The sequence below is a fragment of the Aphelocoma coerulescens genome, chromosome 1A (assembly GCF_041296385.1).
Source record: "Aphelocoma coerulescens isolate FSJ_1873_10779 chromosome 1A, UR_Acoe_1.0, whole genome shotgun sequence".
Classification (NCBI taxonomy): Eukaryota; Metazoa; Chordata; class Aves; order Passeriformes; family Corvidae; genus Aphelocoma; species Aphelocoma coerulescens.
In genome coordinates, this window is record NC_091014.1 from 51,336,451 (window position 1) to 51,349,348 (window position 12,898).

The 12,898-nt window shown below is 43.8% G+C and overlaps 1 protein-coding gene across 9 annotated transcripts in view; it reads right to left on the reverse strand.

Annotated features, from left to right (window-relative positions):
- Window positions 1-1,289: 1,289 nt before the first annotated feature.
- Window positions 1,290-12,898, reverse strand: part of GRIN2B (glutamate ionotropic receptor NMDA type subunit 2B) — a 274,094-nt gene continuing 262,485 nt past the window's right edge. For all 9 annotated transcript variants that reach the window (XM_069001965.1, XM_069001950.1, XM_069001943.1 and 6 more), the window contains 4 exons: window positions 12,329-12,489; window positions 9,225-9,412; window positions 7,195-7,433; window positions 1,290-5,325 (listed from right to left, as the gene is read on the reverse strand). In XM_069001965.1, coding sequence (XP_068858066.1) covers window positions 3,418-5,325; window positions 7,195-7,433; window positions 9,225-9,412; window positions 12,329-12,489 — 2,496 coding nt within the window. In that variant the 3' untranslated portion in view covers window positions 1,290-3,417. The remainder of the gene's footprint in view (window positions 5,326-7,194; window positions 7,434-9,224; window positions 9,413-12,328; window positions 12,490-12,898) is intronic.

The window sequence follows — 12,898 nt, forward strand, 5'->3', positions numbered from 1 at the left end:
CAGTGGTTCAGTCCAGAATTTCCATTTCTTCTTTTCTGGTTGCCCTAGAGCATTTATTTGAGTGGTTTGTGGCACAGTTAATATTTGCAGAGCACTCAGAGTGTTAACAGTGCTACAACAGTAAGAATACTAGATAATGATTTTGGCAAACTATCATTTGCCAATCAGTGGAACAAGGGACAGACCAGTTCGGAGAAAATACGAACCAACTTTCAACCCGGAACACAAAAATCAGAACCTTTAAGAAGAGATTTGAAAAAAGTTCCATTAACTTCTTTTTGGTTTGTTTTCAGCTTAATTTCCCTGCAGAGCCACCCTCCAGGTTTCCTCGTTCCAGGTGGGGAGGGACGGAAAAGTACCGAGATAACCGCCAAAGAGATTAGCTGCCCTCGTCAGCTGTCAAGCTCCCCAACCCCAAGCCCTTAGGAAATACCAGAAATTATCACAAGCTTTCCCAGGTCCAAGATTTCTACACCAAAGTAGCATTGGAGAAGTCTCTTAATGTCAAAGTGATGGTCCAACCTGAGTGGCCAACTTGATGGTTCACCCCACCACTATCAAGACAGTGTAGTGCCTTGAGGCCCAAACTCCACAGAGAGATGCTGGTACAGAGAGTTTATATGCAAAAAGGAATTGGGGGTGTTCCCATCAAAACATGAAACCCTGCTGGCAAGGCTTGAAGTGACGTTCCGGCGTCTTCCATTCATGAAGATAAAGGTGACAGGGCAATACAGGGGGCCTTGGGGGAACACAACACACATGGGTTTCTCTCTCTCTCTCTTTTTTTTTTTCCTCATTCATACGGCCTCGACCTGCGTAAACCGCTTCCAAAAATGCAGCCTGAAAAGTCATAGAAAACAAACAGAACGGAAACAAACTTCCCCTCCCTCCCACCCCACGACCTGAATATTCACGAGAAGAGAAACACCAATTTATACAAAAACGCAATAAAAAAGAAATATTTACAAATGAAAGGAACGCCTTCTTGGTGGCCGCTATCAGAGGTGTCTGACAAGCTGCCATGTGTTCTGGATTGCAGATCGCTCTGTTAATTTGTTTGGTTTCTTTTTTTTCTCTTTTCTTTTCCTTTTTGTCCTTGTAATGAGAGAAGAGGGAAAGAGTAAGAAGTTCCCTTACCCCAAAGACTAGGGGGTGGCATTACGAAGACTCTTCCCCTCTTTCCTCCTTAATTTCCTCAGTGAAATATAAGAAAATATTCCCCTCACCAACCCTGCCCACCCTCTCCTCACACGCTTTGACTTCACAGGTAAATCCCACCCTCCCCCCGCCTCAGCTTAAAAAATAAATAAAATAAATAGGTAAATAAATAAAAGGCCTTCTGTTGGCTTAAAAAGAGAAAGATAAGATAAAATCAACCATGGTGTGGTGAGGAATGTGAGAGAGGTGGCTTTCAGATCCAAGAAATGTGGCTCATAAAGACGGGGCTGCCATCTCCCTTCAGAGTCAATCCTCAGCAGTGTCCCCATGCTCTCAGTACAGGACTCTCTCAACCCTTCCCCTGGTGAGCCATGGTGATTGAGACACTGGGATAGACCCAGGATAAGCAGTAGAGACTTTGTCATATCTCTCAGGATGGGAGAGGCTGGTCCACACTCCCACCTCAGGAGATAGATGACATATGAAAGGTGTGTTCAGCTTCTCACTCCTACCATTGCTCCTTTTCCTTTAGTTTAACTTGCATTTAAAATGATACAATGGAAAGAAAAAACATTCTTATCGATACTAAGTGCACCAGGAAAGCTGTCACTACAACTGCAGGGATGGGAAACCCTAGGCTATTCCAGCTTTACACCTGTGCTAGTATCTCTCTCTCTTTCACACAGAGGCACACGCACATGTACACACACATCTCAGCTTTGCACGTCTTGTCTTCAGTCTTCAGCACAAGTTTCTGTGCTCTCTGGCATTTATTCAAGCACATCCCTTCCCAGGAAGACAAGCTGGGTACTTCCTCTGTACATTCAATAGTAAATATACACATGTATTTCCCATGGGTGCATACACCCTCCTCCCGTTTCCACATGTGCAAGGAGGCATTGAAACAGTCCATCAGCACCACGGCCACCACACACACCCTTCTATGGCATTTCTTTTTTCCTCTCCAGCATTGGCAGAGGGCACCCTATTCTTTTTGTTCCAACCTGCTGGCCAAGGGTAGAGAGAGCAGAAGGATTAAGCTCCTTTTTTCTCACCCCTCCTTGCTGAAAGGACATGCCAAAATGGGTTTGGTGTCCCCTGAAGTGACAGGGAAAAAACTCCCCATCTTTCCCTACTCTTAAGCTCTGTTCTACTGTGTTTGTTCTCCAGACACCTCATAGGATAGTGGGTTTATTTTGCTTTCTTCAGACATTTCAAGTATAAAGTTACCATATATACTCGCATGTAGGCAAACCCATACTATATACTGCTCCCACCCTTGAAGAATGTCACAACTGAGCAGCTCACAGGTAACGAACCAACCCTGTTCCTCTTTCCTCAAATTCTTCTTATTTCAGTGCAAACCAGCATCTTTTGTCTGAGTTTGGGAAACCAACCCTGGAGTGAGGCAGGCTGCTGATCAGCTTTCTCAAACTCAGACTCCACTTCTTTTCTCTCTCTACCACTGGTCTGCCATAGATTCAATGGCTGTAATAGCCATAGTGAAACCGCTAGCCTGACCTGCAGACAAATCTTCCCTCCCTCCCTCCACACCCCCCAGCAGACAATTCAAAATTTTAGCGTAAAATTTCTCAGCATATACGCAAATATATATATATATATATATATTTCAGCCCTAAACCCCCATAGTCTTCACAAAATAATGTAACAAGAACCTCAATATAGCTAACATATAAGTGCATCATCAAGTTAGTCTTGTTATTCTCCCTTCACTTTCTCCACATCTTAAACACTACTCTTTTCTAGGCAGTTTTAGGAAGAGTTGCCTGAGCAAGCGTATTTTCCTGCATGTCCATTACACTGCTGCTGCTGCCTCCTCCCACCACACACACACACGTGTGCGCACATGCCTTTCCCTGCTGGGAGCCAGCAGAAGTGAACATTAAAGTCACTGCTGCTCCTCCTCAGCCCACCCCTTCCCTGCCTTTTTCTCTGCTTCCTGAAATCACGAGCAAGGATATCCAACTCCAACATCACTGTAAAGTGCAATGGCCAGGAATGGAGGAGAATGGGAGGAGCGAGAACATGGAAAAAGAGATAAAACGGGAGGCTTGGGAAAGGAGGAGGAAGAGGGGAAACCAAAGAGGTGGCACTTGTCACCAGTGCTGCACTACTCACAACTCCAGTATCCCACAAACTAAGGACGACTCAGGAGAGTAGCTGATGGGATAGATCCCACCCCATCCTCCCATGCTCCACATACACCCCCAGTCCCTCCCCGCGCTCTTCCCCTCTCACTCAAACATCAGACTCAATACTGGAGAGTTTCTCATAAACATGCCCGTTGCTGGAGCCATTGAAAGCCCTGGGGTTTTTGTTGTTAGGCACACAGGGGTTGGACTGGTTCCCTATACAGATGTCCTTCTGGAAACGGGCTGGCACAGCCCCATGAAGGGCTGAGACCACCGGCTTGTTGGTGGTGACAATGGCTCGGAAGTCTGGCCTGGCTTTGGGCCCTCCTGCCACCACAGGCTGCCTGAAGAAATAAGATTTGCTGCCGTGGAGCAAGCATTGGTCATCCCCAAAAGTGGGGATGAAAGGGTTTTGGGTGACCCGGTCGGGGTAGAGTGACTTGCTGAGCATGTAGCCCCCACTGCTGCCGGGGTTGTTATGGTGGTGGTAGCTGGTGGCGGGCACTGAGGACTTGTTGTTGGCAAAGGTGGTCTCACTGGCTGGCATCTCAAACATGTGGGCGTAGGGGCTCCCCTCCAAAAAGCGGCCTTTGTCCTTGAGGCTGACGCTGCGGGGGGCCAGGGCTGAGTCATCCTTCTGCAGGTCCACAAAGGTGTCATAGGAGTGCTGCCGGCGGAGTTTGTTGCGGTTCTTCTTCTGCACCTTGGAGGCAGAATTGGAAGGGCTCTGAGGGTATTTGGAAGAGGAGGTGGCACTGGTGGCCACGGGCACGGGGGCAGGCGGCTGGTCCAGCTCTTGGAGCGAGTTGTCCTCACTGATGTCATATAGGTTGCCCGCTTTCTTGCAAGCCTCACAGCGGATGCAGGCCTGGCGGGTGGAGTTCTGCCCCACCGTTGATTGCGTGTAGTTGTGCAGCTTAGAAGGGCAACTGCGGCAGAAATTAGCCCCGGTCCGGTCTTCCCAGTCTAGATTGGTCAGGTTCTTCTCCCATGGTGCTGGGACCCCACTCACAACGCCATGCTTGTGCTCGTTGCCTCCACCAAACTCGCCTGAGCCATGCTTGTGATGGGCCCTGTTAGTGCAGGATCCACCCCCTCCTCCTCCCGTGTCGCGCTTAAACTCATCTCCCCGTTCTTTGTAGATATCCGTCAGGTCCACGTGTTCCCAGTGAGGCGAGTTCTCCTTGGTCCGAAACTGGTCAAGGTAGAAGTCCCGTAGCCCTTCCTTGTCCCTGAAGTAGCGCTTGTGGTCAGGTGAGCGGGGCGGGCGCCGGCGGTAGGCCAGCTCTATCTCATCAAATTCCCGCCGGGACTTGGCAGAGGCTGGGCGCTTCTTCAGGCTGTCCTTGTACTGCTGCTTCCGTCTCTTGGCTGCATTGCCCTCGATGTTGCCATAGGTGACCGTGTGAGTTGAAATGTCAGACACATCCGAGCGGATCAGGTCGTCGTGGGTCCCGCTGCCCCCGTAACGGTCACTCTTGAAGGAGAACTTGCCATAAAGGTCACCCAGCTGGCTGTGCTTGGCAGGGGGTAGCCCCAGGTCCAAGGGCTTCTTCCCAATGGAGCGCGACTGGGCATTGAAGGGCGGGTTGTCACAGTCGTAGAGCCCATCGATAGAGCTGGTGCTGCCAATGCTATGGGGGCGGTGGTGGTGGTGGTAGTGGTCCTGATACACATTGCTGTCCTTCAGCTGGAGATTGCCAAAGGTCCTTTCCACCTCACTAATATAGTCACTAAAGAGGTTCTCCTCACAGGGGGGATTGTTGTAGGATTTGCAGTCTGAGTGGGTGAAGCTGCGGCGGTGCTCAGAGATATCATAGACAGATGACTCGCGGCGGATAAAGTCCAGGGCACTCTGTGGTGAGCCATTGACCCCTGACAAGTTGGCCATGTTTTTGGCTGTCCGAAGCAGGCGGAGGATGTTGGAATGGGTGTTGTTCATAGTTGCTGTGGGGGAGTTCATTGCTGACTGGCGTTCTTCGATGGCTACGCCATGGATGCAGCTGTAGATACCCTGAAATGAGAGAAAGCAAGAAGGTGAGTGGTCCCGCAAAGAATATACAGAAGGGGACCTGAACTGGGAAGCATTGTGTGCATCAAGAGCGTGTTCCTGTAGGATAGTAGAGCCTATCAGCCTTCCATCATGAAGCACAATCAAATCAAATGAAATCCGATCTGCTCTACCGACTCTGCTCTACCTTGCTGTTCTGACCCTCTTTCTTGACCACCACATCTTTTCTTTTCTCTCCATTGCTCTCCCTCTGTTTTGTTTCAAGTCGTATCTCCAGAATGCAGGAATGCCTGCTTGCATCTCTAAGAGTTAGTCAAATCTAGTAGGTATAACACAGAATTGCAAATGGGCACAATAATATCCTTGGGAATAAAAGAATCAAGACAAACAATTCTGTGTGGATGAGAGGATCAAAGTCTGTTTTGGCCCTTGAAAATCATCTGGGCATCAGTGAATCAATGAGACAGGAGCTATCTTAAAAAGGGAACAGCTTCGTTTGTCATAAACTTAGCTACATTAATCACCAGTACAGATTAGAGAAGGAAACAGAGAAAGAGCAGAACTGTTGAATAGGTATTTAGGTCTTTTGCGTCTGGTTGACTGAGGTACAATAGAATTTTTAATTGCATTCTGTTAAATTTAAAAGTGATATCAGGCTCCAAATTGACGTCCCTGAAAGCAAAAGTCCTCTATTCAACCTCAAATCAGACAACAGAAGGGCCCAATTCCTCCACATTCTCCACAAGCTCATTTGACCCATGACACAGACTGTTTGCAAGGGCTACCCCTAAGAACAGAATGAAAGGGGCTCCTTTATTCCCTGACCTGCCAAATGGTGCCTGATGATTAATGTCAGTTGTGAAATGGACACCATCACATCATGTTATCGTGGATTCTCAGCAGCTAGCAGATGATTAACACTTTTCAGATCTTACATCAACCTGGCCCAGGTCTAACAGATAACCACAGAATGAAAGAATCTGTTCTTAGCTAAGGGTCACCAAACACAATGCCCCATCTCATCTCCAGACTAAACCACATTACAAACTAACAGTATAGAAGAGAGGCTGTGCCTTTGCACTCAAAAGCCTTTGTCATTTCTGTTCAATATGTTATGCAGCAATTATATATTCCTTGTACAATCAAAGTAAATTCTGTTACATCAGATGCTGAGCTAAAAAATTCCAAGATTTGACCTCACTTCAGAATGGATCAGGAGAAAGGCCAGAGGCTTGAAAGAAGGAAAATAAAGCTCCAAATGGGATACTGCTAGCAACACTAATAGGAGAAGATGACTCAGAAATGGCTAGAATCTGCTTTAAACGTGAATGTTGTACTCTAAGGCAGATTTGCATAAAGCAATTGCTAAGTTTATGTGGTCATCCTCTGTGGAAGGATTTCTACATGGTTCAGGGCATGGCTTTTGGTTAAGGACTTCTGACTGTCAATGAAGGCACACTTCTAGTTAACAAAAGGTCAGCTGAAAAGCTGTCATATAGAGGACAATGTAAAACTCCCAAATTTCTAATCATATTATCCATCATTACTTGATTACATTTGGGGGGGTCCCCAAATTTGGCCTCCTCACAACTCACTTTGGAGAAGAAAGCAGTAACAGTTAACTTGTTTTTTACTGTGTTTTCCTTTCCATGTGAAATTTCCATTTCCTTAACCATAATCCAGCAGTGACCTGAGATGTCACAGAAAAAGCTAGCATGTTTTTGCAGCATTAACAGTGCAAAGATGACACTGTGCAGACTGCCACCCTATGCCATCTGTGTGTTAGACAGTCTTGGTGGATATTCCCATCTCCAGTACCTAGGACTGTCTGAATAAAGCCTCTGTTCCTCCCTGACAGTTAATGGAACTCACCCTGCTGATGGAGAAGACCACACCAGGCTTGCCAGAGCAGACGCCCATGAAGCAGTGGCGGAATTGCCAGTAGAAGAGATGCTCACAGATGAAGGTGATGAGACTGAGGGCCATGGCTGCTCCCAACATGTAGAAGACACCTGCCATGTTATCTATATCCAGCTGGCTGCTCATAACCTCGTTCTTCTCATTGTGACAAATGCCAGTGAGCCAGAGAGCTTCCAGCTCCTCCATCTCCCCTAGAAAGATAGACAGGAGGAAAGAAACAGATTAGATAATCCTGCAATGGCTAAAGAGCTCAAACTGGGGCAGACTGAAAGCAAGAAGCTGATCTAATGTAATTTCCAGTCCCCACGTTCTTTTTCTACATCTACAATATCCATAAAATATCCTGACTGCCCTTCCGATGGGGGCAAGTGCCATTTGTCACAGGAAAGTCAACAGGATTTTTCCACAGCCCAATATTAGCCATAACAAGGACTACACACATACAGGACACAGCTACGACACTTGCTGGATGTGTACACTGAGATCCTGAAACAGTTGTCCACCAGATGACTGAAGACCTGGCCTCACAAACTTCCACTTCCATTAAGTCAATGAAGGGAAAAATTAGTGACTGATACTGGTAGACAAAAATTAATCATTTCTAGATGAAAACATTGCATACTTCCAACTCAGAATTCATAAAAATGATTGTTTTCAATCAATTTTTTTTCCATCATATCCACAGCTCATTAAAACTAGGTGCAATGTTCCAAAAAATATTTGAGTATTTTTACTCGTTGTTCTTCCATTCAATTTTGTCCAAATTCAACACTTCCAAGGGCTTTGACCAATCAAAAATTTTACTAATTTGTATCAGCTAGGAGCAAAGGTTCTGTACTCTAATTTCATACACCACTTACTACCATTATGGTCCTTTCATGAGAGGTGAGAGAGAGGTAAACGCTCACACACACACATACATTGAGACATTCAGAACAAACTAATTTTGCAGGATGACAAATTGTTTCATGTTGTTAGGCAAGTTAGTTTTTCACATTTTCAATCTCCAGTCCAGTGGCGGGGGGAAAAAAACCCATGTATTAAAGTAGTACCATAACAGAGTCTTTGAAGCTTTGTGGAGAACTTATGTCCTTCTCTGAAATAGCACATATTAGGCTTTTTAAGAAACAGAACAACCTATCTGTCAGGTGGCCAATTTTCTGAAGTATGTTAAGTTATGTTCTTTCCATATTTACAATATGATGTTATTTTCAGATTTCTGGGGAAAAAACATAAATAAAATAACCTGTGAATTTTATTTATTCATAAAAAAGGACACAGGAAAATGTAATGTGAAATGGAAAGACGGAAAAATATTTCCTAAGAATGAATTTCTTTTCCCATAAATAATTTTTGTTAACACCAGCAATTTCTCTGTAAGTTAAGAGGTGTATTAGGTAACTACAATTTTCTAACTAAAAACTCATTCCAAAATATGCTTCTGAGTCAAAAGTTCTTCCTTGTTTGGTTTTTTTTGTTTGTTTTGCTTTGGGTTTTTTTTGAGGTTTTGGAAAATCTGATCTAGCTCGTTCGTCTAGAAATATTTATCCTTTAATTCTGTAAACCCTGCATGGATTTATCCTGTCTAGAGCTATAAAGTATGGAATAACCACAGACAGTCCAGTATAATTAGTGGGTTTGGTCATGGCAGAACCTCAAAGGTAGTGAAAAATTCACACCAGAAATCTTGTTTTTACAAGACGTTCTTCACATAAGATGTTTTTTCAAACACACATCTGAGCTTGTTCTATGAAAACTTTAGTGCTTTTGGCACTGCTTTTGATGATACCGCTACCCTGCATCAACAACATGAAAGAAGTGACATCCTCACATTTTTGGTGTGACTACTCTAAAAAAACCCCATTAATAATTTCATGTTCTCAACTCACATCTGAAGCACCAGAGCTAGAAACTTTCATTTCTTACACGCAAAACTTGGTATTTCTTAGGAAACTTCAGTGCTTCTTTTTCTTCTCACTTACCATCTCCAAAAAGCTGTAGAATCGCAAGATCAACCTGGCGCTTCCAGCCTGAGTCCTTTTGGATGGCAATGCCATAGCCAGTGGAGGCAAACACTTTCCCACTCCCAATCGTCACCAGCTTGCAGCCTTCATCTCTGCCAGCCATGTAGTTTAGCACTGCTGCATCATAAATGAAAGCATCCAACTTCCTGCACAGATGCAAGAAACAAGAGGGTATAGTACAGAAAACATAAAATCTGTATGAATTCAAAGGTGCTTTTAGGTAGCTAAGGAAGAAATTAACCTTTTTCCAATGGACTGCAATATTTATATAGAATCATAGAAAGGTTTGGGTTGGAAACGATCTTAAAGACCATCTAATTCCAACCCCCATGACATGGGCAGGAACATCTTCCACTAGACCAGGTTGCTCAGAGCCCTATCCAGCCTGGCCTCAAACACTCTAGGGATGGGGCATCCACAACTTCATCACCTCACAGTAAAGTGCCTCACCACCATCATGCGGAAGAATTTTTTTCTAATATCTAATTTATCTAATCTTTCAGATTGAAACCATTCCCCCTTGTCCTGTCACTACATGCATTTATAAAAAGGTTGTCTCCAGCTCTCTTGTAGGTTCTCTTCATGAGGGTCACAATTAGGTCACACTAAAGCCCTCTCTTCTGAACAATCCCAATTCTATCAGCTTTTCCTTGTAAGGAGAGGTGCTCCATCCTTTTAAGCATTTTGGTGGCCTTCTCTGGACTCACTCCAACACATCCATGTCCTTTTTGTGCAGAGGGCCCCAGAGCTGGGTGCAGCACTGCAGGCGGGGTCTCAGCAGAGCAGAAGGGCAGAATCCCCTCCCTCACCCTACTGTCCAGCTGCTTTGGATGCAGCCCAGGATACAATTGGCTTTCTGGGCTGTGAATTCACATTGCTGGGTCATGTCCAGCCCCTCACCCACCAGAACTCCCAAGCCCTTCTCAGCCGGGCTGCTCTTGATCCATCCATCCCCCAGCTTGTGTTGATACTGGGGACTGCCCTGACCCCAGTGGAGCACCTTGCACTTGGCCTTGTTAAGTATCATGAGATCCCCATATGCCCACTTCTTGAGCCTGTCCAGGTCCCTCTGGATGGTATCCTATCCTTCAGGTGTGTCATCTTCACCTTCACCATAGTTAAATAAAATCTAAGCCTAAAGCTGTCTTACAGGTGAATCTGGGTTTTAAATGAGGATCATCTATTTCTTTCTGACTTTTTGGTAATCATAATTTCTGATCTGAAAGAAAATTTGGAATACAAACATACTGCAAGATAAAGATGAATGAGGAAGTCAAGGGGATCTATATTCTTAAGAATAGCTTATATTTCTGTACTGCCTTTCATCTCAAAAGAATCTAAAATGCCTTACAAAATTTATCAATATTAGATAGCAAAGTAGGGACTGAAGTAAGGAAAGTATTTTCTCCAATTCAAATGCTGGCATGACTTAGCTGAGAAAAATGTATCTTTTTCAAATCAAATATAGTCAGGACATTATGTTTAACCCCTCAGTTACTGTGAAAAGTACTACCAGATCTTTACCAATGTCAAGTGGCTACAACAGCAGCTTTATGGTTTACCATGCTGAATTGGTCTTTGTTAAAGACTGTTCAGCTGAAAATCACAACAAAAATTCTGTTTCCACACAGAGAAATCCCCATTATGGGCTGTGTAGAGAGCACAACAGCCTGATGAGAGCCTTTTCACACTGCAATAAATTGATTTGGATGTGGGGGGCAGCCTCAGGAGGTTCCATCTTCCACATACCCAAAGACAGCTGATGAGTAAATCCTCCCACTAGATCTGAAATGAAACACTTCTTGATAATTGACCTAAGACCTTCCAGTTGCACATTCTCTCTCACACACTATGTTTACAATACACCTCCTGCACATACATTTACAGGATGGTGATTATCTCAGTTCAAGTGCTTATCTGTGAGGAAGTCTGTCCAAGGGTAAATATGAAGCCAGGATGACATCTATCACAAGTGATGAACTCTATTTCATCCATATATTTCCAGGACAGTGAATATTTATTTCCTGAATGATGACTATCCTGGCAAATGCATCTTCCCAGGATGATATCCAACAATGGTACAACCATTTGTAATGGGCTGTGTGCCTCTGAACCTGGCAAACAGGTTTAGGAATATTCAATCTAGTAATTAAATTGGCTAAACATCCTAAGTTGTGCTTTGGAATGAACTTTCTCATAGTGCAACATGAGTGTAAGCAAAAATTTTTTTTTTCACTGGGGCTGGGCTCTGACAACTAAAATGGTCAGCTCTGGGAGGAGGTCTTTAATTATAAAGGACAAAGGCTTGCAAAATGCCATTTTGAGCTAGTTCCTTTGCAGATCCGCTGTTATTAAAATAGGATGAGCTATTCAAGCATGCTTTTCACTAACAAATTTTCCCACGTTTCCAAAATTACCCAAGGAAATGCTTACATTTTTTATACGTCCTTATTATTCAAATAATGTTTTGTTTAGCCCTTGATACTAAAATATTCCAGTGAATAGGCTACTTCCAAACTACTTGCTTCAAGCCTACCTTCCATTACATTATATTAAGTGGTGATACACTGGGGTGGGATTAGTCTGACAGCTTCCTGATTAGCATAATCTTTTAAACACAGAAGGAGGGAAAACAAAGGAATTTCCAGATGACAATATAAATGCTCAGAAAAAAACTTTGTCCACAGAGATCCGTGAGCTTTTCTTCTGTATGCATAAAAACCCATCAGCATGAAACATCTTGATGAAGCAAGGTCTTTGGGACCAATACACACATGGATTATGTACACAGGGATACAGTAGATGCTCTTTTTTTTTTTTTTTTTTTTTTTTGTATTCTTATAAACACAGCAAAACCAGAAACTCTTATACAGATGTCAATAGAAAAACCTGGCAAAAAGATCCACAGAGTTACTCTCCTGTGCTACTGTGCTATGTGTGGTCTTACTGTACTTTTAACCATGGAATGATAATAGAGGCTAATTTTTCAAACCTTAAAAATAAAATTTTCCAGACAAGCATGCAAAAAGTCTGTGGTAAAGGAGCATGTAAGAAAGACTCACCCAGTCTTCAGCGAGAACAGGGCATCGTCCACCCCCCTCTGATTGAACTTCACCATGTAGCTGTGCATTTCAGGGTAGTTGTTGCGAATGTTCCTTTCCGTGCTGCCATTGGGAACTGTCCCGAAGCGGAAAGGGGGTGAGAAGTCATTTGGTTTCTGGAACTGAAGAGACAGAAAAAGGAACAATTCTCACAATCTTTCAGATTGAAGCAGTCATCTGGTTGGGGGAACATCGGAAGGTAGTTCTGATTTTATTTTACTATCATGTAGAAAACAATTGAGAAGACATTATATTTCAGTGTTTTCAAACACAAATATCTCCTGTTAATGCCTAAGAAGTAAATCTGAGCAAGCTGTTCTTTTTGTCTACTCTGGATTAAGTGCATGAAATAGTCAGTGATCAGAGATTAAATAGGAGGTTAGATAAAAAGAGAAAGGCAAGGGAAAATGTAACAGTGGTGCTGGAACACTGTCAAGAAAAGGTTTAAAATAAAGTCTATGTGATGTGCTTTTTTATCCAAGAACTGTCATTTAGTTCCTAAGAAGTATCTTTTTCAGCTCTGTGGATGCC